This window comes from Podarcis muralis, chromosome 4 (assembly GCF_964188315.1).
Source record: "Podarcis muralis chromosome 4, rPodMur119.hap1.1, whole genome shotgun sequence".
Lineage (NCBI taxonomy): Eukaryota > Metazoa > Chordata > Lepidosauria > Squamata > Lacertidae > Podarcis > Podarcis muralis.
The window spans coordinates 11628017-11654395 of NC_135658.1; the positions used below are offsets into that span (position 1 = coordinate 11628017).

Genomic DNA, 26379 nt, shown 5'->3' on the forward strand with positions numbered 1-26379 from the left:
ATAAAATGCTGGAAAAGTACAGAAATTGATAATAATGCACAGTATTTAGAATAATAGGATTGGAATTGCCCCAAAAAAGATGTTAGACTGTTTTTGTATGCCACTACAGTGGCAAGACTTTTATTAGCTGAAAACTGGAAACCACAAGAGATACCAACAATAGAAGAATGGCAAATGAAGATGTTGGACTTTTTGGAGCTGGCCGACCTGACTGGAAGAATCCGCAACCAGAAAGAAGAGGAGATACAAGAGGATTGGAAGAAATTTAAAGAATATTTAGCTAAATATTGTAATATAAGATAAACAGAAAATTCTTGGAAGCAATAAATAGGCTATGGGGTAGAATAAGAATATGTGGTAGTAAAGATTAAGGAGTAGAATATTAATAAAAGAAAAGAGGAAAGTAAATGAAAGGAGTTAATTTTACTAGAAATATGATTTTGGAGAACTGTTACACAGGTGATACAGTGAAATTCAGTTAGAGGGGATTCGAGGAAGTCAGTTATCAATGTAACAAGAATTAGATATTGGAAGAAACAATGTTTTGTGTTTAGTTTATTTTTTAGTTTATTGTATTGTAATGTCTCTCTCTTTTTTTCTTTGTTTCTTTTTTATTTTTGTTATAAATGTGGAAAATCAATAAAAAAATTTTTTGGGGATGCACAGTATTTAAACATGGTAATTCACAAAATAATGACTATGTAATATGTGGCCTGCTATTTATGGCCAGCATCTGAAAGTTTATACCATAATAAATTTGTAAAAAATCATGCCATGGGTTAAGAAGAGAGCGGAAAACGATATACACCAACACTCTTGAGATAACAAAATTAACCACGGCAGTAGAATTTTTAGACTAGAGTCACTGCTCTGAGTTACTTTAGTGAACTATCCAATATTGTTTAGACATTTTAATGCAATGAACTCAAGCTCATTCCACTCCTTAACATAATCAAAGCCAACACAAGATGCATTTTGTTAACCTTTCTTAAAATTAAATACCGCAACTCAATTGAAATCAGTGCTACGAAACCAAAGATTAAATATTGTCCTAGAAGAGCAAAACAATTTAAAACCGTAAGCCTAGAAACGTACCCCAAAGTTCAGAAAGTACAAGTCTGTTTCTTGGGTTTTTGTTTAAAGTTGGGAATCAAAAGAAGTACTTTCCCTGACACTTCTACTTTAGTAAGGAAAGGAAAATGTGGAGGAAAGATTTATAAGGTGTGGGTGTGTGATTTCTAGTTAGTGATACAATTTTTATCCTCAACTTGACAGGATGTAGAAAATAATTACAAATGAAAAGGTTATTCATAATTTTTAAATGAGTTAATTAGTAAACCCAGTCAGAGTCACTCATTACATTAATTAATAATTGATTATACTTGAAATTAAACACAGTTTTTCATTAAATCTAATTAAATATCTGCATCCCCCCCCCCCTCAACATGGTGATTAGATCAGTGGACCTGATAGCAGCTCTCCTCATTAACTATGTTTATGCAGTGTTCAACCAATTACTTTTGATTTTGAATAATTCTTTTAGAATTTGGAAATTATGGACTCATGATCCCCACCAGCATAACATGACCAATAATTCTCCACCACCACCACCTTTAGCTTTGGTGCATCTTGCCAATTTACTTTGGCATGTGGAAGATACTTCAAAACCATCAGACAGGATAGGAAAAAGAGTTAAGGTTTATATCCAAAGTAGCGCTACATAAATGCCCTGTCTGTTTGTGCAAAGGAATGTTCTCCAACTCTCTTCCCCATGTAATGCTCCCTAAATCTGTTCCAATAGTTCCCCCAACCCCTATGGGCAATTTGGATAGGGTGTGGGGCCAGTGCCAGATTTAGGTAAAGGGACCCCTGACTGTTACGTCCAGTCGTGGCTGACTCTGGGGTTGCGGCGCTCATCTCGCTTTATTGGCCGAGGGAGCCGGCGTATAGCTTCCGGGTCATGTGGCCAGCATGACTAAGCCGCTTCTGGCGAACCAGAGCAGCACACGGAAACGCCGTTTACCTTCCCACCGGAGTGGTACCTATTTATCTACTTGCACTTTGACGTGCTTTCAAACTGCTAGGTTGGCAGGAGCTGGGACTGAACAACGGGAGCTCACTCCGTCGCAGGGATTCAAACTGCCAACGTTCCGATCAGCAAGCACTAGGCCAGATTTATGTACAAGCTAAACAAGCTATAGCTTAGGGCCCCACTCTCTTGCCCCCCCCAAAAAAAAATTAAAGGAAAAAAACACCTGGATGCACATTTCCAAAATATATAAAACAAATAAAAAACAAATAAAATAAAACCCACGTACAGCAACAGTGTTTTGTGTTGTGTAGCCTCCTATGATGTAAGTCATGGGCCCCACCTGCTATCTTGCTTCCTAAAATATCACTGGTTTGCTCCTTTCTATATACAGGGTGCCTACATTCTACATGGATGGTTGCATGGCAACATGTGCAAATGGCTTGAGATGCCTATTAGGTCCATAAATTACCATATAGCATATATTCAACACAAAAAACAGGACTATTTGTTGTTGACAAAGGACACTTGGACACATAAAGGGCCTCATTACCTTCAGTAGCTTAGGGCCTCATCAAACCTAAATCCGGCCCTGTGTGGGGTGGGGTGGGGAGAGTGTACTTTTTGTTGCGCAAGTATAAATCGTTGCACTAATGGAACAGGTGAAGCGGACAGCCCAAAATGCTTATGTAAAAAAAGAAAGGAAGAAAGGAAGAGGAAGAGGAAGAGATTTTCACACATCCAACCCACCCCCCTGGCCAACAAGTCCTGCCCGCTTTTGATGGATGCCAAAGTTCTACAGGAACTAGGGACAAGTTCCTCTGACACGCGGAGATAATGTCCCAACATCTACTTGGCGCATAAAGATAACGCAAGATAAATGGGACGCCGGGGTTGGACATACTTGGCAAATGATGAAAGGTGACTGCACCTTCCATCAAGCTGCTATCAATTTAATGCTCGCTGATTAATCACTTCTCCTCCTGCTATGCAGCACGCTAAAAAAACCGGTGACCGTCAGCACGGCGGCAATCTTTTGAGAGCTGGGGTTGGGGGTGGAAGAGAGATTCGGCCATTAAATAAATATCTGCCAGAAGAATACGGCCGCAGAAGAAATAATCTGTTGGTAACAAATTGCAAGCACAAGGGATGCAAGCAGGAAAGTCCTATTTTCTACTCACATGTGCAGCTTGCAGCAAGTTATAACACTAATGCTTTACCGTTCGATGGCATGGAAGAAGCGGAGGCAAAATCAACAGGGAGCTCAATTCTGCTGCATGGGAACAAGTGCTTTAAAAAAGGTAAAGGTAAAGGTACCCCTGCCCATACGGGCCAGTCTTGCCAGACTCTAGGGTTGTGCGCTCATCTCACTCTATAGGCCGGGAGCCAGCGCTGTCCGCAGACACTTCCGGGTCACGTGGCCAGCGTGACAAAGCTGCATCTGGCGAGCCAGCGCAGCACACGGAACGCCGTTTACCTTCCCGCTGGTAAGCGGTCCCTATTTATCTACTTGCACCCGGGGGTGCTTTCGAACTGCTAGGTTGGCAGGCGCTGGGACCGAACGACGGGAGCGCACCCCGCCGCGGGGATTCGAACCGCCGACCATGCGATCGGCAAGTCCTAGGCGCTGAGGTTTTACCCACAGTGCCAGCCGCGTCCTTAAATAGGCTTAAAGAGTCCTAGGAACATAATTATAGCAGCACAACCATCCCATCTATTGGGTTGTGGGTTTCTTCTTGTTATTTTTGTAAGGTCTCAGGGCTTTTTTTCCTCCCTAATGGAAACAAATACAAAACTGGGACTGACATGTTAAGCTGGCGTCTCAGCGAAGGAGAAAAGAGAGACATAAACCATAAGTATTTGTTTTCTGAATTGCAGAAGCATCGTCAGGAAGAGAGCAGCAGGCAGGTAGAAAATACAGGAAAAGAAATGGGGGTGAGAATTCCAGGCGCAAAGAGGTCTGTGTGTTTTCACTGAGACTGACGCATTACAAGCTGAATTCTTCAGGGACTCGCTTAGGCACAACCACATTCCGGAGACAGCCTCCCTGCTCAATTACGCAATAATTCTGAGACATGATTTAATTATTACATAACAGAATTTGGAGACTGTTGTGCCCAAGAGCACCCCAAAAAGAATTGAACCAGAAATGGGCTGGGTAAAGACACAGTTGAAAGCCGTTAGCCTAATCCCGCAAGATCACTGTCCCCACACATCAAAGTCTTCAATCCTTCCTTGCCTTAAAAGTGTTGGAAAAGCTGGAAAATTGAGAAAGGCCACTTTCCATGTTTGCCAGCTATTGTGGGAAGATAAAAAACATTCCAGATTTTGCATCTGGAATGTTTTGCCCCCAATTACGCAGACTTCATAGATGGGTAAACCTGCAGACTGCTCTTCCAACCATCACCACCCCATTTGCAGCTCCATTCACCTAATTTATCGGGGAAGGGGGTGGAAACAAAGAAATCAAGAATGGGTACTAATCTCAAGGTTAAGTGGAGTACTGGGGTGCTCTGGGGGCAAGCTGACTCTTCTACTAACCTGCCCCCCTCCCTTCCCACAAGACGTTTCCCTGTCGAAATTCAGAAATCACCAAAAAGGAAGTAACCTCATGCCGCCACTCCAAGTGAGCTGTTATCTACTGCTTGCCCTCTAGGTATTTGTAGATGTCTCCATTTCTCTAAGAGCAGAATATGCATTTACCATATTTTTTGCTCCATGACGCACTTCCTAAAAAGTAAGGGGAAATGTCTGTGTGTCTTATGGAGTGAATGCATGGTCCCTGGAGCCAAATTGCCCAGGGGCAAAAAGCAGATCATGGGTTTTTTTGAAAGAGGGAAGTGGGTGTTGAAACAAAGGCGCTGATCGGCAAGCGATCGGGAGCGAGATAAGGGATGCTAGAGATAAAGGAGGCTGCCTGGGAGAGGGAGAGGTAAAGACAGCAAACTTGCAAGCTGAGGAGACAGGAAGACTAAAGCAATGAGGAGAGAAATTAGAAGAAAAGGAGGAGCAAAAAACTGCTCCAGCTAAGGAAAAGACAATAAGGCAAACCAGAGGGAAGGGAGCGTTGAAAGGAAGCAGCTGATCAGTAAGGGATCGGGAGGGAGATAAGGGGCGCTAGCGATAAAGGAGGCTGCCTGGGAGGGGGGAGGTAAAAGCCCATGGATCCTCAGGATTTTTGCATTGGGTCACCCCAAATTCACCATCAGATCACATAGCATGTCCATGGCTACAGCCTGCTCCAAACAAATCACGCACCCACTGTTGTGTGGGGCCGCAATAGCACAAAAACATGGTTACAAAGCACGGATCCACATGGATCTTTAGGATTTTTGCATTGGGTCACCCCAAATTCACCATCAGATCACATGTCTGTGGCCACAGCATGAACCACAAAAATCATACATCCACTGTTTCGTTCAGAATAATTTTTTTCTTGTTTTCCTCCTCTAAAAACTAGGTGCGTCTTATGGTCGGGTGTGTCTTATGGAGCAAAAAATACGGTACCTGTAGCATATGGCACAACAAACTGTTTAAAGCAAGGTTTCCCAAACTTGGGTCTCCAGCTGTTTTTGGACTACGACTCTCTCATCATCCCTGGCTAGCAGGACCACTAGTCAGTGATGATGGGAATTGTAGTCCCAAAACAGCTGGAGACCCAAATATGGGAAACCCTGGTTTAAAACATAAGCAACTTTGTGGAGCTATGCTCCTGATGTTCTAGACATCTACTGGAAGAGTTCCTATATGTATTTGGGTCTTTTACTTATTGATCAGCTGCATAACTGTCAACTTACAGATTTGAAAATAAGGGGCCAACAGCCTCGAAAATAAGGGATCAGCAGCCAAAATAAGGGATTTTCTGGGCACAGGTATGTTCAGCTTCTGAGCCCCTCCAAGCCAAAGGCAGAAAGCCCAGCCAGCAGCCAAACGAAGCCTCAAGCGGTGGTTCCCACAGCGCAGCAACCCGGCAAAGGGGATGCAGCAAGGAAAACCACCATCACCTCTCCGCTGGGAAGCGCTGAGCAAAGGAGAGTCCCTAGGCAATGCGGCCGATTTGATCGGCACAAGGCATGCAAGCTCCACCCCCCAGTCGTTCTTAGACTCCTTATTGGGTGAGCAACGCAGCCAAGCAACACAGTTGGAGCCTCCCTCCTCCCTGTCCGGCAGGGAGTGAGGGAGAGGAGCTGCTTCCTTTGAAACCCGGGAAATTTAAGGGACATCATCAATAAGGGACAGCAGCAGGACACGGCGCTGGGATAAGGGAGTTTCCTGCCAAATAAGGGACGGTTGACAGCTGTGATCAGCTGTTTGGAGAGGTTGGGAGTAGATCTGTCCAGCAAATTCCTTCATCTTCCCCCCACCAGTGGAGAAATCAAACTCGTTACAGGCAGCACACAGTAGGCAAGGCAGAGGTTCTCTCTGGACAACTCGGCCAAAGGAGCAGAACCGCCCAACGAAAACAGCAACAACAACACTGAGGGTCGAAGGAGAAAGAAAGTCCCCAGAAAGGAAGGGAAAGCTTACCGATAAAATAAGCCAGCAGTATCACCAGTGTGACCGAGATGATGATAGCACTCAAGGCAGCACATTTCCACGTACAGTATTTATAGGGTTTCTTCAGGTTAAAGGCCGGCCTAGAAAATGTACTTCTGGGAAGAGGTCGAGGGGGAGGCGAGTACACAGTGCTGGACGTCAAGGGGTATCCCGGAGACGTTGTACAAAAGAGGGGAGAGGTGCCTCCCGGCTTGAACAGGAAGTGCCTGTGGGGAGAGAGAAAGAGAGAGGTTGCAAGTGATTGAGGCACAAGGAGGACCACACACACACATAAAAACAGTGCCATGCATCGAGGACAAAGGCTTTGTAAAAACAGGAATGAAGAAAAAGAAAGAAAGAAAGAAAGAAAGAAAGAAAGAAAGAAAGATGAAATGCATCCACTGAAATTAAAAAAGTAAGCCTGTTAAAGAACACTGAAGCTACTCATTCATGTCTCCATCAGAAAGCCAAATTACATTGGTTGTATACAGTGGTGACAGATGTCCAATGAGCAGAACCAAGAGAAGGTGGATCCGGAGTTAATGACACACAGATCCAGGTCCAGTGAGGTCTAGTGCTGAGGGCCTTCTGGCGGTTCCCTCGCTGTGAGAAGCCAAGTTCCAGGGAATGAGGCAGAGGGCCTTCTCGGTGGTGGCACCCGCCCTGTGGAACGCCCTCCCATCAGATGTCCAAGAGAAGAACAATTACCAGACTTTTAGAAGACATCTGAAGGCAGGCCTGTTTAGGGAAGCTTTTAATGTTTAATAGGTTATTGTATTTTAGTGTTCTGTTGGAAGCCGCCCAGAGTGGCTGGGGAAACCCAGCCAGATGGGCGGGGTATAAATAAATTATTATTATTATTATTATTATTATTATTATTATTATTATTATTATTATCATTATTATCATCATCCACTCTCCTGATGTTATCTACTACACTGCGCAGAGTGAAGGACGATTTGTGTTACATTTGCGCCACTGCCATATTGAAAAGTGTTGAGATTTTGGTCAGCGGTGGTCTTTCGACGCCCCTGTGGCGGATCTTCACATCTTGTACTCTCTCCGTAAAGAGAAGGGCACCACCCAAAGCACTGGGAGATGTTCTCTCATCAAAACGGAAGGAAGCAGCAGCAATAATGGCAGGATGTGCAGGTCTAAGGGTACAACTCCACATTGCAAGAAGCAAAGGGGGGTTCCCAGCCTAGTGTTACCCTCCGAGTGGAGATGAGAGAGGGGCATGTTTGCAGGAGAGAAATCAGTGGACTTACACCATCGAGAGAGCCAGTCAACATGGGTTTGGTTAAGGCTGTCTGATGCCAAGACTCCCCTGTAAGTGCCTCATCCTGTGCTGCATTCACATGACTTTCTGGTCACCTCTGGTGAACCTCTTCCTAAGGCACCTTGGTTGGCCAACCCTGAATATTCTAGATCAGCCTTTCTCAACACTGGGTCCCCAGATGTTCTTGAACCACAACTCGTATGAACCAACCAGGACCATGCAATCATCATCTGAGGCCCTTCTTTGTGCGCCTCCTCCATGAGAGGTCCAGAGGGTGGCAACGCGAGAACGGGGCCTTTTCTGCAGTGGCTCCCCATTAGTGGAATGCTCTCCCCAGGGAAGCTCGCCTGGCTCTTTCATTATACACCTTTAGGTGAAAACGTTCCTTTATAACCAGCCCTTGGGCTGATTAAACAATCTATGTCCTTTTAACTGTGTGTGTGGGAGGGGAGTTATTCGTTTGTTGGTGTTTGTGTGTCATGCATGTTGTTGCCCTTGTTTTTATTATGTATTTTGTGTTCTCATTTGGTGCGCCGCCCTGTGATCTTCGGATGAAGGGTGGTATTCAAATTCAATCCATCATCATCAACAACAATTCCCATAATCCTTGACCACTGGTCATGCTGGCTAGGAAAGATGGGAGTTGTAGTCCAACAACACCTAGAGACCCAAGGTTGAGAAAACTTGCTCTAAGATGGATCACTGGTATGTGGTCCAAAATGACAAGCTTTGTTTACATCATTGACATTCTCCCGTTCTTCTGTGAAGGCCCAGGTGGCAAACATAAGGTTTTCATAGGCAGCTCACCTATCTATGTACTGACCAGCCCTAGACTTGCTTCTGGGGGAGTTGCCTCCAGGACCACAGCCCTGAGACCAGGTACAGAATAAGCAGCTGGGGGTTAAAACTATCCTGTTTGATTACACTGATCAGGATTTTTCTTTTTTAATAAAGAACGGGCTGCATTCCACTTGCAGAATGCCTTCTGCTCAGTCAATGGAACTTACAGGCCTTCCCCCTGCATGCCCACCCTCCAAATATTCTCTGGGTCCACCCATCCCACCCCCAAACAAATTTGGAAGGGGGTGCAGGGGGGTGCAAGAAGAGGTGACGGAGCGAAATTTGTTTGCATGAGTGGAAGTTGTTCCACGAGTGCAAAGACTTTGTTAGATGCGGTCCCACTGGCTCTTACTGAGACACAACCACCAACCCTTTAGGGAAACAAAATGTTGCCAGTTCCACGATTCCCTGAAATACATGCCAACTTCTCCAATCAAAATGGTGGGCACGTGGGAAAAAAGTGCCGCCAAAGCAAACAACCGCTGTTGTCAAATGGACACAAAGACACTCCCCACCCCCTAAAAAGTTCAGACGTGAAACCTGGAAAACATCGGATTAGGACATTTAAACCATCTCAAACGAAGCACAAAGCAAAACACAGTGACATGTCTTAGAAGACCTGCTATCCCGCTACAGCTGCCTCTGTGTTAGTGAAATGGCTTTCAAGGTGTCAGGAGGAAGCCAATGAGATGCTATGGATTGGCATATTAACGAGGCTGCCATTAATATGTGCAGGACGATTTGCGTTCCCTACTGTCATGGACCTCATTGTTCTGATTACGACTTTTTTTGGGGGGGTGGGAGGAGGTGGGGGGAAGAGAGGAAAATAGGGTGGGGGGGATAGATTACGTGAGACAAGAAAGTGAGAGGGGAAAGAATAATATGACAGATTAATTTGTCATGCAAAGGACCGGGGGAATGGTTGCAATATTAAGAGAGCAAAGACCACATGAAGAGTCAACGTACCCATCATTGAAAGCACCGTCATGTCGGGAGGAGGTGAGAATGTCCATCTCAATTAGGTTGTCCTGCAAAGTCTCTAGGAATGTCTGCTTTGCTATGTTTCTACATACATATGGAAACATGAATGAAGCCAAGTGAGACATGCATCTATGAAGTGTGACCTCATAAACCCACAAATGGTTATAAGTGCAGCTGTGCATGGGATTAGAATGATGGGCCACTCATTGATATGTATAGCATGTTACAACATATACATATATAGCATTTGTGAATGTTCACTTCCATATATACACATATCTACTCTATGTATGCGCACACACAAGAATATATATGTGTGTGTATCGCCACAAACATCTTAACATTTGCTGAATGTTCGCATTCACGTCTCAAGGCCGGCGACCCAGCACGAACTTTGGGAACGTTTGAAAATTCCTTTTGTCGGTGAATGGCAACCATCACACTCGGGTGATAGGAACACTCAGCCGCGTTATCCTCTTTGGAGTTTTCAGACATTCACAAAATTCATCTGGGATTGCCAACGGTCACAGGTAAATGACAACATTCATCAGATTTCAGACATCCAAGGCAATAGATAGCTATATCTACACACACATATACACACAGATCTGTGAGCACAAAACATTGTTTGGTGCCTATGTTCGCATTTCACGGCTTTGCTGCCAACGCAGCTGTCCAAACCCATCGCGCATGAATCTATCTAATCCACTGGACGTCTTAATTTTGCACAGCAAGCGTCCCTAGTAATGAGTCTGGCTCTGTGGGTGCTCCGGCAAGAAGACAGACTACGCCAGTCAGTCAATAATCTTTCTAGAGAAACCCTATTCTTGCCGATCCGCAGATAAGAATTCAATCAGACTGAATCTCATTCTCTTTCTTCTTTTGGGTTACATTTCACGTTGCCGCTGCAAGGAGAATTGTTAGCGCCTAAGACAAGCGCCCCCCCCCCTCCGCCAGATATCCTTACCTTGTATTGCTGGAACACATAGTTCAAGAAACATTCGAGAGTTACAATTCTGTGTCTGGTTTTTTCACTCCGAATGTATACAGCCTGAGACACATCAGTACCAATTCATTTTATCCAGGAAAACAGGCAGACAACATAATTATGCCCTGTACACATCCCCTGAATAAGCACCCTTGAACTCACGTCAACCTCTGGTTTGCTTAAAATTCAAAAGCTGAATCAGACACTGGAGCCAATTGAAAACAAGTCAACAAAGGTCACTCTCGGCGAGGTCAGGAGCTCTTGAGTCAACCCTTATTTCATCCAAGAATAAGCGACCATGTAAACAGGGTGATCATACCTTGATATGCAAATGAGGCTGGAGCGGAGGAGATTCCTGACAGCAGTGGTTTACTATGAATGCCCTAACATTAGAGGATAACCTTCCTATCTTGAAATAAGCTGCCTGAGTGGCTGGAGAAACCCAGCCAGATGGGCAGGGTATAAATAATAAATTATTATTGTTATTATATGAAAGTTTCTGTGATGCTACTGGACTTTCAGCCTTGTAGGGTCTTCCTTTCCGGCTTTACCAAAACCTACTGGCTTGGATTCACATCTTAAAAAGCAGAGACATCACCTTGCCAACAAAGGTCCATCTAGTTAAAGCTATGATTTTCCCAGTAGTGATGTATGGAAGTGAGAGCTGGATCATAAGCAAGGCTGATCGCCGAAGAATTAATGCTTTTGAATTATGGTGCTGGAGGTGATTCTTGAGAGTCCCATGGACTGCAAGAAGATCAAACCTCTCCATTCCTGAGGAAATCAGCCCTGAGTGCTCCCTGGAAGGACAGATCCTGAAGCTGAGGCTCCAATACTTTGGCCACCTCATGAGAAGAGAAGACTCCCTGGAAAAGACCCTGATGTTGGGAAAGATGGAGGGCACAAGGAGAAGGGGACGACAGAGGGCGAGATGGTTGGATAGTGTTCTCGAAGCTACCAGCATGAGTTTGACCAAACTGCGGGAGGCAGTGGAAGACAGAAGTGCCTGGCGTGCTCTGGTCCAGGGGGTCATGAAGAGTCGGACACGACTAAACGACTAAACAACAAATAAATTCAATAAATAAAATAAATTCCTGGTGCTGATGGGAAGGCCACAGGTGCCCCATCCCTTTCACAGAGCATTGCGTTTTCAGGTGTTATGCAATGAGAGTTGGAACCAAACTTAATTTGCTTCCTTGCATATTGGGGGACCCCAAACCCCATCACCCCTGGCTACTGGCCATAGGGGCAAGAAATGATGGTATTAGGGAGTCTAGCAACATCTGAAGAGTCTCAGGTTCCCCACTTTTGCTCTATAAAGTGCTCTCATTTTGGGGGGGGGGGAATCCCACTTTCCCTTGGCAGAGGTGAGGGGCAATGGTTTCTTCCATTCCCCCCACTCTTTGCTGGGAAGGCGAGTCTTTGGCCAATTCCTGATCCCGAGAAGAGAAACACAATTCACATTTATAGCGTTGAGGTGTAGAGGATCGAGCTGCGTGAGTTGAAATGCTGGCTCGGAAACCGTTAAAAACCAAGCCCGGCGTATTCAGAATTTGTATGTCAAGAATAAGGCAGGAAAAAAGAAAGAAAAGAAAAAAGAGTGCTTTTGATGGATGCACTATCAAGAAAGGTAACAGCGAGGATATAAATATGAATTTATCAGTAGTTAAAAGCCTGTGTGTAAAAATGGGTTTCTACAATGGAACTGTACGTTTCAGCGGGAGATTGCCAATATAACGCTAGGCAGAATGTTGGGTTGTATAATGTTTAATGCAAGCGTCAATAACAGAATAGAAGAAGGAAGGGGCTTAACGGAGGAGGGAGACAGGAGGCAGCCCTCTGAGCCGAGATGAAGGGGGGGGGGGAATCAAATAGGAAGGAGAGAAGAAAGCTGCAAAGAACGATGGCTTTATTTTTGAAACTCGGACATGTTCCTAAGTCTTTTTTTTGGGGGGGGGGTGATATTCTTTGTATTCATGCCTTTTAGAAAGCCTTGAGGGAGCAAGCAGCTAGACTTCATAAGGAACAATGCTGAAAATAAGGACCCAACTCAGCTCGCTCCCGTCTTCCACGTAACATGGAAGAACGGTGTGATGTCATTACTCAGAATGTAGGAAGCACCTGGCTGTTCAAGCCATTGCCCACCTAGTCCAGAATATTTGTCTCACAGTGGCCAACCTGGGAAGTCCGCAAGCAGGAACCAGGTGCGTCCGCAACTGATAGATAGATCTCTGAACATAGCCATTGCGGCTAGTAGCTAGGATGATGATGATGATGATAATAATAATAATAATAATAATAATAATTTATTTATTTATACCCCACCCATCTGGTTGGGTTTCCCCAGCTACTCTGGGCGGCTTCCAACAGAACACTAAAATACAATAACCTATTAAACATTAAAAGCTGAAAAGGCGTAACCTGAAGCGTCCATAACATGAGGTATGACTGTAATCCAGAATGCAACAGCTAGAGTGGTGACTGGGAGCGGCCGCCGAGACCACATAACACCGGTCTTGAAAGACCTACATCAGCTCCCAGTATGTTTCTGAGCACAATTCAAAGTGTTGGTGCTGACCTTTAAAGCCCTAAGCGGCTTCGGCCCAGTATACCTGAAGGAGCGTCTCCATCCCCATCGTTCAGCCCGGACACTGAGGTCCAGCTCCGAGGGCCTTCTGGCGGTTCCCTCACTGCAAGAAGCAAAGTTACAGGAAACAAGGCAGAGGGTCTTCTCGGTGGTGGCTCCTGCCCCATGGAACACCCTCCCATCAGATGTCCAAGGAATAAACAACTATCTGACGTTTAGAAGACATCTGAAGGCAGCGCTGTTTAGGGAAGTTTTTTAATGACTGATGTTTTAATGTATTTTTTATCTCCTGTTGGAAGCTGCCTAGAGTGCCCGGGAGACCCAGCCAGATGGGTGGGGTATATGCAATAAATTATTATTATATACAGTGGTGCCTCGCAAGACGAAATTAATTCGTTCCGCGAGTTTTGTCGTCTTGCGATTTTTTTCGTCTTGCGAAGCACGGTGTCGGAAAAGTTTCGGAAAAGCTTCCAAAATCACCAAAGTTTTCAAAAACCTCAAAAAAGGCTACCACACCGCGTGCTATGAGTTGCTCCTCGAAGTCAAGTCACAACTGTATTAACGGTGTTAAGAAAAAGGAAACAAACTTGCAAGACGTTTCCGTCTTGCAAAGCAAGCCCATAGGGAAAATCGTCTTGCGAAGCAGCTCAAAAAACAAAAAACCCTTTCGTCTTGCGAGTTTTCTGTCTTGCGAGGCATTCGTCTTGCGAGGTACCACTGTATGCACGTTGTGACAGAGACTGATAATCCAAGAAATGTGAGACACCCGGCAGTAGTTTGGTCAGGCAGCAGTTTCAGCACCACGGACAGTTCCAATGAGACAATTTGCTTGAAGGAAAGGCTGGAGCTAATCTAATCTCGTGCTCCAGTTCCAGGTCCAGTTGAGAAGATCAGGTAGCATAAGAAGGTAAGAGCATTCTGCCTGTGAGAAGCCTGAAAGGACTGAGCAAAAAATGCACTGCCACTTGCTATTCCCAGCAACTAGTATTCAGAGCCGAACTCCAACAATGGAGGCAGAACACAGCCAATGTGGTTAGTAGCCATGTCTAGCCTTGTCCCTCCATGCATTGGTCTAATCCTCTTTTAAAGCCATCCAAGCTGGTGGACACCACTGCTTCTTGTGGCAGAGAGTTCCACAGTTTACCTATCAGCTTCATGAAGAAGCAATTTCTTTTCTCTGTATCGAATCTTCCAGCACTCAGCTCCATTTGGTATAGATGGGTTTTTAGTGTTCTAGCATAAGAAAGGCCCCAGTCTAAGATCTTGGAAAGCTACTGCCGGTCCGAGCAGACAATACTGGATTAGACAGACAAATAGCCTGATCTGATAGATGGCAGTATTGTAATGCTCAGTGGCAAAAGTGGGGAGGGGGTGGGCCGGAAAGAAGTCAGAAACCCTTAAGTCAACACGCCAGGGCCCCCAAATTAGATCCGATTAGATGTGCCCATAGACTCTGGGTACATTTGCAGCAGTTCCTGACAACCTGTGGTTGACAACACTTTTAAAAAGTGATGGGAGTTTCTCAGGAGCGATAAAGACTCACCTGTAACATGCAATTATCCAAAGACAGAAGGCAAGGAAAGAGATGTGGCGAAGGAACTCAGGGAAGTGGAGGAAGAGACTAATAGGGAAGGATGCTAATTGATTGATGTGGTGCTTTGTAGGGTTCCAGACTTGCCGGAGCAATATTTTAGGCAGCGGAAAATGCATCCGATGACATCTCCCCCATTATGTCTTAACAAGATCAAGTTCTCCTGCGCGGTAGACTACAATTATACTCGCTGCGATCGGCACAGCTAGGAGGCTAAATCTTTTCAATATATTGACTGATTCCAGTTTCTTAAATAGGATATTGATTTATTCCGCTTCGGGGGGACGAAGCTATACAAAAGAACGCACGCACACATAAGCCCATTTTGAATTTATGTTTCTCATTCCCGTTTTAAATGGGGGAAATAGCCTTACAAGCTACGGTTAATGCCGATGATATTTCCAAACTGTGGAAGACGACTGCGAGGCAATTTCCTCTTTCTCTTCGTCCAAGTGAAAATGCGTCAGGAATAAGCTATGAAGATACTACTACTACTAAAAAAGAAAAAGGAAACGAAAGCTAAACTAAGTCCCCACTGAAAGTAAGGAAGAGCCATAACTCAGTGGCAGACGATGTGCTCTGCATGACAAAGTCCCACGAAAGACCGACATTGGCTCCCAGTACGTTTCTGAGCACAATTCAAAGTGTTGTGCTGACCTTGAAAGCCCTAAACGGCCTCGGCCCAGTCGACCTGAAGGAGCATCTCCACCCCCTTTATTCAGCCTGGACACTGAGGTCCAGCTCTGAGGGCCTTCTGGCGGTTCCCTCACTGCGAGAGGTGAAGTTACAGGGAACCAGGAAGAGGGCCTTCTCGGTGGTGACGCCTGCCTTGTGGAACGCCCTCCCACCAGATGTCAAGGAAACAAACATCTATCTGACTTTTAGAAGACACCTGAAAGCAGCCCTGTTTAGGGAAGTTTTTAATGTTTGATGTTTTATCGTGTTTTTAATATTCTGTTGGAAGCTGCCCAGAGTGGATGGGGTATAAATATATTATTATTATTATTATTATTATTATTATTATTATTATTATTATTACAGCCATACCTCGTGTTATGTTTGCTTCATGAATGAGACATTCTTTCAGGTTGCGTCCTGCGGCGACCCGGAACTACCGGAAAGGGTTAATTCCGGGTTTCGCCGCTCGCGCATGTGCAGACATGCAAAATGATGTCATGCGCATGCGCAGAAGCAGCAAATCGCAACCCATGGGTGCACAGACGCGCCACCACGGGTTGCGTTCTGCTCATGTTGTGAACAGGCCTCCAGAACGGATCCCCTTCGCAACCATAGGTACCACTGTATTATTATACTAGAGAAGCTGGAAAATTGCTGCCAGTCCGAACAAACAATGCTGGACTATTCTATCGACTGATTGATTCCAAACAGTTATACTCTGCTCCAGTGCTATTCCTCTAGAAAAAGAGGTGCTGGAACTCACTACGAATACCTCGATGGCATGAAGTGACCACTGCGTTAGCGAAGCTTCCCAGGACACCTTCCTGCTGAGCAGAGGAGCAACTCAGAGCTCAGTAGAGGAAGCCAAACAAAAATGAAGACAATCCGTCACTGGTGAGAAGATGGGAGGGAGCAGGCAAATCGCTCTGCCTTCCCACCCCCTTCTCTCAACAAGAGGGACAGCAGCAGATGGGGAAAATGTTTGCATTCAGCACCCCGGCAAAAACGAAATTCTGCGCTAAGGAAAATGCAAATGTTATGCTCGGAACGCGCCATGGGAAGGAAATCCATCTGCAAATATTGATCTGTTTAGCATAAATTGTATTCGTTGCCGCTGATTCACACCTGAGAGAGCCACTGCAGGCCCTGGGCTAAGCGGACCAAGGGGTCCAGCTTAGGGCAACGTCGATTCAAAAGTTCGGCTTCAGAAGGGCAGAGAAACAGGCCTCATACTGTCCGGACAGCTGGAGGCGTCGCTATAAAATACCGTATTTTTTGCTCTATAAGACTCACTTTTTCCCTCCTAAAAAGTAAGGGGAAATGTATGTGTGTCTTATGGAGCGAATGCAGGCTGCACAGCTATCCCAGAAGCCAGAACAGCAAGAGGGATCGCTGCTTTCGCTGCGCAGCGATCCCTCTTGTTGTTCTGGCTTCTGAGATTCAGAATATTTTTTTTCTTGTTTTCCTCCTCCAAAAACTTATGGTCTGGTGCGACTTATAGAGCGAAAAATACAGTATATCCATGGCTAGAGATAATGAACATACATGCGCAAAGCCCAAATCCCCATTCATTTCTCTGGCGCATCACCAGGTGCCCTAGACATAACTTCCAGCCTTTTCTCTACATTCATGAGGACTAGATACCTGGCACAAACAGAGCATCTTACACCACTCCAGCCGAACAGGACTTACCTGGTCTCAAGGGGGATGTTACTGTTAAGCAGCCAGTTGTCCTGAGCGTGCGTGGAGTCTTGCGTCCCAGCTTGCTGCTCTCCAGAAAGGGAGTGGTCCGTCGGAGCAGGGCTAGGATTGCTTCGCGGGGTGAAGTTCCCTCGATTGAGAGAGTTGATGGAGGCCGCGTGATGTTGGTTTGGCGTGTGAGCGTGGGAAAGTGGAGGCGGCGGGGTTCTGAGCCTGGAGTGGTTCTGAAGACTCGGCGGATGATCTGCAGGGAAAACAAAAACACCCCACTGGTGAGTTTTGAGAACCATTTACTTTCGGACATCTCTCTCCTACTTTTCTTCCATCGTGGTATCTAATGCGTCAGGCGAGGTGAGGCAATACCTTTCCAGCAACTCTTTTTGGTAAAAGTGTATGCAAGCTCAATTTCATACTGTTGCATTTTTAAACAAAACACAAGCATTCCCACTATCATCTTATACCCTATATTCCAGCAGTCAATAGTCCCCCAGGAGGTTTTTGTAGCTCCTTGAGGCAATTTGCCAGTTTAATTTCACAGTATTTGCACCCCAAACAACTTGGGATCTTTAAAAATAAAATAAAAAATTACCGTATTGTCCCGAATATAAGCCACACTTTTTTTTTTCAAGTTCCGATCGTGAAAAGTTAAAGTGCGGCTTATATTCATGACCTTACACCACCGGCAAAGTGCCCCCCCCCCCCGAGAGCAGCCTGGGAGTGCAGGGCAATGGCGCCCGTCCTGTCCATGGCTCCCAAGCCGCCAAATTTTAAAGGTGTGGCTTATTTGCAGGTGCATCTTATATTCGGGCCAATACGGTATTTAAAGCTTTTTAGTTCAATTTATTAATTGTGCACAGGAATATCGCTGTTTGGATTTGTGCACAGGAATATCATCTACTTTGTGCATACAGTCTAAGGAAAGGAAATTGATGGCCACAAAAGAGATGCAAAAGTCTCATAAGTCTTTGCACTCTCAAACTCACCCTTAATTTGGGTGGTTGGGGAGGCAAAAAGACAGAAGGGAAGATTGCGCCAATTAAATTTGGAAAGAAGCAGTCAGGTTTCTTTCAGCTCGACCAAGCTAAAGCATCCTTTGGTTCTACTTGGCAATTTGACGCAGGTATAACGGTTGTGTTGCCTGCTACAGCAGTCTATCTGCTTCCACTATGTTATGCTTACAATATTCATAAACAAACCAAGTGTGATACAGACCCTGTAAGTCTCTGCTGCTCTGTCTCATGCAAAGCAAGCTACCTCACTTCTGACATTGCCCCTGGCTCCCAGATATATATTGTCATAATCGTATTTCCTGCGAAGTTCCTCGTTTACTGGCTGACTCTTCCTACTAGCCGCAGCCCAAGTTAGACTCTGCTTCTATAAAGCTGCTAGGTAAATTCCTATTTTACATCCTCGTGATGCGGTTGCTATTACTGACAATGACTTTTGAATTAAGGAAGGCGGAAAGTGTCGCTTCTGTTCTCTGTTTGCATAGTTTCTCCAATTTCTTCCCTAAATGCAAAGCAGCAAATTTCTCCAGCTCCTGCCAGTGTGATTTCCCCCCAGAGGGATTTATAAGGTACATTCCTTTCCAGATCGTCATTTACTATTCCACACATACCCCCTCATCCTGAGCCCTAGAGCCTTTCGACGATATTCATGCACACTTATGTCATGTTTCAGCACTGCAGTCGTAATATACCTTGACTGGGATTAAAAAAGGGATTTCTAAAGCTTTTCTCTTTTTCTCGCTCTTTTCAAGTTCTCAAATCGGAGCCCTTAACTAAACAGCCTGTGAAATCTGAGTGCCGCAAAGCACCGCAGGAAAGCAACGCTTTCGGAGAATACCTGTACCATGACACACCTTTTAGACTGACAAATTTATTACGGTGTATGTCTCTGTGGACCAAAGTCCAGGAAAGCTCTCCTGCAATAAATGTTCCAGTCTTTCATGTGTCTCAAGACTCCCTCTGTTGTTTCAGTTGCGAGACGCTAACACGGCTACCTCTCTGAAGATTACCACCTACCGTATTTTTCGCTCGATAACACGCACCTGACCATAACACGCACGTAGTTTTTAGAGGAGGAAAACAAGAAAAAAAATATTCTAAACGAAACAGTAGATGTATGATTTTTGTGGTTCATGCTGTGGCCACAGACATGTGATCTGATGGTGAGTTTGGGGTGACCCAGTGCAAAAATCCTGAGGATCCATGTGGATCCGTGCTTTGTAACCACGTTTTAAGTGGGGAGGGAAGGAAAAGCACTCAATGGACAAGGAGCACGCGTGGGGTGTGTGGAGAAGGAGCTTTTCTGTGAGCTGAGCGGGGAGGAGGGAGGGAAAGAGCACTGTTGCTTTAAAGGTATACTTAAGGTATTTGCCCTGTGACTGGGGTTTTTTCCATTTAACAGTTTGCAGCCTTTTAATTCTGCTCCTTGTTTTGAGGCAGAATAGATTTGAGCAAGTGAAGAGGACTTGGATTGCAGGGGATTCGCCATTAGCTGTGTAAAAGCGCTCCTCCTTGCAGCCTGAGTGATAAGCAGCCACCAGCAGCAATAGAATGGAGCACAAAAAAGCAGTAGGGGCACTAGGACCCAGACAATGCTCAAATCTATCCTGCCTGAAAACAGCTGAGAAGCGGGGGATAGCCTTTTTTTTTTACTTCCTGGTTTTCACTGCGCTCATGGCTCAGAGCTCCAGGTTGGTTTTTTTTTTGTTGTTGTTTTTTGCTGCTGGTTGCTTAAATTTTATCCTTCCTGATCCAAGCCCTCCTGTCCCTCTGCAGCCTCATTGCTCCGTTTAGAGAGCGGGCGGACCTTTGCTAGCTGAGGCTGCAGCAGCTGTTGCTGGCTACTTTAAAAGTGCTTGCTGGCTTTGAACCGCCTGCCTTCTCCCGGCTTGCTATGGCTCCGTCTGTCCCTCCTCCCGTGTAAGCGGCTGCTGCCCGCTTTGCTGCCATGCCTCTCCTTCCCTCCCTCCTCCTCGGCTCCTCCCCCTCCTCCTGGCTGCAAAGCAAGCAAAGCTAGAGCCGCTGACGGCAGCCACGGCTCCGATCCAGTGCATTCGCTCCTTAACACGCACAGGCATTTTCCCTTACTTTCTAGGAGCAAAAAAGTGCGTGTTATGGAGCGAAAATTACGGTATATAAGGTTTGCATTTTCCCAAGGAATGCATTTACTATTTTGCTGGATCACACCGACACTTGTCGAAATTCTGCATCCACAAAGGGCCAGCCAGATGGATATGGGAAGCTCACAGCCAGGGCTTGTAGGTAACAGCTGTTCTACAGGACTTCCCCCAATGCATCCTATATAACGCCATTGAACAGGGAAGTTTCATTTATGCATGTTTTAATTGTTGATGTTTTTATTCTCAAATCGCTTCTAGATGTCACGTAGGAAGAAATTCATGAATGGAGCTAACTAAATGAAATTGTTAGGGTCTACTATGAAGACTCTCTCTGAACAGAGGTTAACAGTGGTTAATTTAGAACTGCAGGAGTTCACCATGACAGTCTCCAAAGAGAGACAAAAAACACAGACATTGTTTTATAGACAGTGGTAAACAGCATAATGACCACTGTATTAGGTTCTGTGTGACTGCAATCCCATGTGTCTTTTTTTCAGAGGAAACTCGGTGGCACTTACTTTTGACTGCATAGATTCAGGTTGTAAAACACAGTGGTTCCCTGCCCCCAAAAGGAAATGCAACATTTAGCTTTTAATGGAAACGTGAATAGGCTTGCAAGGAAGTGCAAACTGCCAGCAAGAAGCAGTAACCCCATCAAAGAAAGGGAAAGACGTACCTAGCCTCTGCCCAATTCTTGCTCTCATCTTCTGACTCCCTCCATGCTAATCTGTCACAAAGAAACTTGAAAGCCTAATTATCACCTCATTCACTTGCCAGAGCAAGGAGAGGCTTTCAGTTACCAAGCTGCAAGGAAAATCTTGTTCCTGTTTTGCTCCACTGTATTCCCCCTGCATTATACCGCTGTCTCTGAACATGAAGTTTCCACTGAGCCATCAAAGCTAGCACTTGTTGATAAAATCTCCATCAGTTTGCCAAATTCTTCCTTAAAGTCACCTGAGTGAAGAAGCCCTTGCCAATTCCACAAGTTAATTTAGATTTCACAAAACGTGCTTTGCAAGAGCCAAATGGTGATTCCTGAAGTCACTATGAGTTAAGTTAGCAGTAATATTAGAAGAAGAGTTTGGATTTGATCTCCCGCTTTATCACTACCCGAAGGAGTATCAAAGCGGCTAACAATCTCCTTTCCCTTTCTCCCCCACAACAAACACTCTGTGAGGTGAGTGGGACTGAGAGACTTCAGAGAAGTGTGACTGGCCCAAGGTCACCCAGCAGCTGCATGTGGAGGAGCGGAGACGCGAACCCAGTTCCCCAGATTACGAGTCCACTGCTCTTAACCACTACACCACACTGGCTCTATATTAGGGAAAACGGTTCTTGAAGCAACAGAGGTACTGATGCTGGTTAGATTGCAACGACAGCCTCCTTCGCACAAACAGTGGAGTTGGCCTTACTACTTCACCTTCAGTGAAGCCGCTTGGTCCTCTCTCCTCTGTCTGAGCGTGTGGGTTGGAAGAGATCGAGGCGCTTTAAAAATGCAAATCAGTGATATTACCTCAAACCCCTCCTGAGGAGGTAACTGAATAACTGATTAAAGAGCATAATTCTCTCTCGCACACGCACGCTTATCTTTTCCAATCCTGAGCAATGATTATAGCATAATGAAATACACATTTCTGCAGTAAGAAAATAACATTTGTGCTGCATTAGCTCTCCCGATGTTCCCCTCTGAAACGGCACTCTTCAGAGTTATATAGGAAATCAGATTAACAACCTACTTATGCCTCCATTAAAGTAATGAATCAACACGGGGAGGTTACTTTTTTATGTCAGCCAACTACTTCCCGTCCCTTATTTTTACAACTACAAATAATTACACAGAGCAGCTAGCACAACCTTTAGGGGCTTTTTCTGGAGAGGCTGAGTCTCCTGCATATTTTCGACGGAGATTTCAAATCCGGGAAATATCACAGTTGCGGTGCATGGAGGAACGAAAATAGCACGCCCAAGTTTTCCCTCGCCCCCCTCCATGAACATGCTGTGATATATGCTACACATACTCCCTGCGAGACAGGCGGCCAGGAAAACAATAATTTATTTATTTGTATTCACAAGACGCCTGATAAAATACATTCTCGAGGTGTTGAATTAAAACTTGCGCCTGAAAGTCAGTAGAAAAATAGCTCCACTGTGGAGTTGCAAACAGGTCATTACAAAGTTTCCCATAAGTGAGACTTTGGGCGCTTCCAAGAGACCTGTTTGCGGTGCATCTGCCCTGGTTCGTCTGCAGAGAGATTAGATGACGTTGGCTCTTCAAAGAGCACTCATTATGCTCTGTTTGTGGGTAGGTTAGCTGATCTTTCCTTGTCACTTTCCTTATCGCGAAGAGTCCTTTCCAGGAAGTGGTTTTTGTGCACAACCACGTATAATGGTGCAACCCAAATTTGCCAGTACAGTTGTACTTTGGAAGTCGAACCGAGTCTATTCGACTTCCAAAACGTTTGGAAACCAAAGCACGGCTTCTGATTGGCTGCAGGAAACTCCTGCAGCCAATCGGAAGCCGCGGAAGCCCCACAGGACGTTTAGCTTGCAAAGAACGTCTGAAAACTAGAAAACTCACTTCTGGGTTTGTTGCATTCGGGAGTCAAAACATCTGAGTACCAAGGCGTTTGGGATCCAAGGTATGACTGTACATGATTTGAATCTCGGAAATAGGGACACTCTAGAACAGAGCTTTCCAAATTGTGTGTCATGACACAGTGTGTCGGCTGCATTGTGTAGGTGTGTCACAGAAACACTCCCCACACTCCTCCAGGGCTGGAAAGGGGTTAGTTTAACCTCTGGTTTGCTTATAAAACTGAATTAAGGTAAAGGGACCCCTGACCGTTAGGTCTAGTCGCGGACGACTCTGGAGTTGTGGCACTCATCTCGCTTTATTGGCCGAGGGAGCCGGCGTACAGCTTCTGGGTCATGTGGCCAGCATGACGAAGCCGCTTCTGGAGAACCAGAGCAGCGCACGGAAATGCCGTTTACCTTCCCGCCGGAGCGGTACCTATTTATCTACTTGCACTTTGACGTGCTTTTGAACTGCTAGGTTGGCAGGAGCAGGGACCAAGCAACGGGAGCTCACCCTGTCGAGGGGATTCGAACCGCCGACTTTCTGATCAGCAAGTCCTAGGTTCTGTGGTTTAACCCACAGTGCCACCTGCGTCCCTGAATTACCGTGTTGCAAAAGGATGCATATCTAAAAAATGTGTCGCCAACATGAAAAGTTTGGAAAGCTCTGCTCTAGAAAGTGCCTTTCCCCCTGAGAATGGGCTAGATGGCCAACACTTTGGGTCACTTGTTGGAGGAAAAAAAAGGAAACAGCTGCATTGGCCATTGTAGAAACAAACGACTTGTTGCACTGCGCTGAAGCATTCCTCACTTGCCCCAGCCCCACTCTGACCCCGCAACTTCTGTGCTTTGCTTTTGGATCGGATTCTGCACAGGAACAGCTGGAGGCGAAGTCAGGAGAGGGCGGGCATTCTAACCTAGTGTTTTGGGGTGGCATTAGCCGTCTTTTTGTTTCTCTGTTCATCATTCGCCATCAATTCTTTTTATCCTTTAGAGAGAGAGGGGGAGAAAGAAAAGGCAAGGGGAAACTTTTCAGCCCATACAAGTTGGAACAAAGCCATTTTTGTTCAAAGCTCTCCAAACGGCAACATAAACTAGGGACAATTTCTGTCCGGCGGCTGCAGCTTTGACACCCAGCCTGTCAAAATAATTTATAGCTTGCTCTCTGCTGCCCCAGCCACTGCTTCTTCACAAAGACCCACTGATTCTCTCCCCCCCCCCCCGCCCCTCCCAGGCTGGGAAACCATGGGTGCACTTAAGTGTAAAATTTCTTTGCACAGGTGGAAAAACTTCTCTGCTTTGGCTACTCGTGTTTTGGAAGCGGTGGTTGCTGGGACTTTTTAGCTTCTTGAAGGCATTCCCTGAATCGTGGCCGGCAAGTGTGTGTGTGTGTGGGGGGGGGAATGCACACCCAGAGCAGCACATCGAGGCCACTAAAACAGAGACAGACACACAGTCCTTGCTTTTTGGCCTTACAGTCTAAAAAGACATGACAGAAAAGGAAAAAGGGTGTGGGAGGGAGAAGGGGGGAATCAAACTCGTGTGTAAGTTCTTAGTTATCTAAAAGATAAAGATAAAGGACCCCTTTTTGAATTATGGTGCTGGAGGAGACTCTTGAGAGTCCCATGGACTGCAAGAAGATCAAACCTATCCATTCTGAAGGAAATCAGCCCTGAGTGTTCACTGGAAGGACAGATCCTGAAGCTGAGACTCCAATACTTTGGCCACCTCATGAGAAGAGAAGACTCCCTGGAAAAGACCCTGATGTTGGGAAAGATGGAGGGCACAAGGAGAAGGGGACGAGAGAGGACGAGATGGACGAGATGGACAGTGTTCTCAAAGCTACCAGCATGAGTTTGACTAAACTGCGGGAGGCAGTGGAAGACAAGAGTGCCTGGCGTGCTCTGGTCCAAGAGTTCACGAAGAGTCGGACACGACAAAACGACTAAACAACAACAACAAAGGACCCCTGGATGGTTAAGTCCAGTCAAAGGTGACTATGGGGTTGCAGTGCTCATCTCGCTTTCAGGCCGAGGGAGCCGGCAGTTGTCCACAGACAGCTTTCTGGGTCATATGGCCAGCAGGACTAAACCGCTTCTGGTGCACAGAGGACCGTGAATGAGTGTCAGAGGGCACGGAAACACTGTTTGTCTTCCCGCCGCAGCGGTACCTATTTGCCTACTTGCACTGGTGAGCTTTCAAACTGCTAGGTTGGCAGGACCTGGGACAGAGCAACAGGAGGTCACCCGGTCATGGGGATTCAAACCACCGACGTTCTGATCAGAGGCGTAGGAAGGTCAGGTGGTACTCGGTGTGGAAAATTTCTTGTCACACTCCCCCACGTTGATTTTTTATAGGAAGGCCCCAGTCCTGCAAAGTCCTACTGGTCACAGGGCCTGGCTCCTGCACTCACTCCTGACAACTGGACACAGTATTCTGGGTGTAGTCAGAGCAAGGCAGAATAGAGCGGGACTATGACTTCCCTCGATCAGGAGACTAGACTTCTGCTGATTTTAATTAAAAATTGAAATTTCTAACCATTTCAGGCTGGGGTCTCTCCTGCACCTGAGACACCAGAGATTTGACCTCAGACTTTCATCATGCAAGAGAAATACTCTGCCAGGCACCAGGCAGCATTGAGATTCCTGCATTGAAGAGGGTTGGACTAGATGAGCCTTTAGGGTCCCTTCCAACTTTACAGTTCTATGATTCTAAGATTTTATGACCCCACTAGAATCCTCGGCAGCAGGAAAGCCCTGTATCCCTATGAATCTCAAAGAAAGGGCATGAAATAATTTTTTTTTAAAGCCCAGATAAATATGTAAGCATCTTCCTTCCCTGCCAACCCTCAGAAAATCTGGTGATGTTCCTTTACTACCTGCTCCTGGTACCAAACGGTACCGCAGAAAGGGGGTAAAATGACAAGAAATTGGTATAATTCCAGAGCAGAGCATAAAGATATATTATCTGTAACTCAAGGTGCACATTTCCATTTCTCCCTCTCTCTTTCTCTCTTTCTAGAGAGAGCGAAAACTGCGTTCTGAAGCGGTCTCCTTCATAAAAGCCTATAAATTAAACAATAGAGTGAATAACTGACTGGAAGGTTTTATTGGTCCTAATGTAATACACGCAATTCAGCCGGCTTTTGGGGGGTGGGGGCGGAGAGAGAGACGGGCTCGAAATTTCATTTCGAAAGGAAAAGGGTACAACAACATAATAAAAATGAATTAAATTAATAAGGATTGGAATCCAGCACACCTTGGGAAGCCTGCATTTCAAGGCGAGGGCGGAATTGTTGCTGACAGAACCCAAATTAGTTTTACGCCGGCTTTAACCCACAGAGGTCCTAAATAACGTCAGACGTCAGCCATAACACCAGGCTGGCTTGGCCTGAGAACGCCATTGGATGAAGCTCTGGGGAAGGGGGGAGGGAAGTATACGCGTCCCCATGCTCTGACGCATGCGCGG

At 45.7% G+C, this 26379-nt stretch overlaps 1 protein-coding gene across 18 annotated transcripts in view; it reads right to left on the reverse strand.

The window, feature by feature from the left end:
- Positions 1 to 26379, reverse strand: part of TENM4 (teneurin transmembrane protein 4) — a 625655-nt gene that overhangs the window by 195162 nt on the left and 404114 nt on the right. For all 18 annotated transcript variants that reach the window (XM_077926940.1, XM_028725942.2, XM_077926946.1 and 15 more), the window contains 3 exons: positions 17202 to 17454; positions 9651 to 9749; positions 6557 to 6792 (listed from right to left, as the gene is read on the reverse strand). In XM_077926940.1, the coding sequence (XP_077783066.1) occupies positions 6557 to 6792; positions 9651 to 9749; positions 17202 to 17454 (588 nt within the window). The remainder of the gene's footprint in view (positions 1 to 6556; positions 6793 to 9650; positions 9750 to 17201; positions 17455 to 26379) is intronic.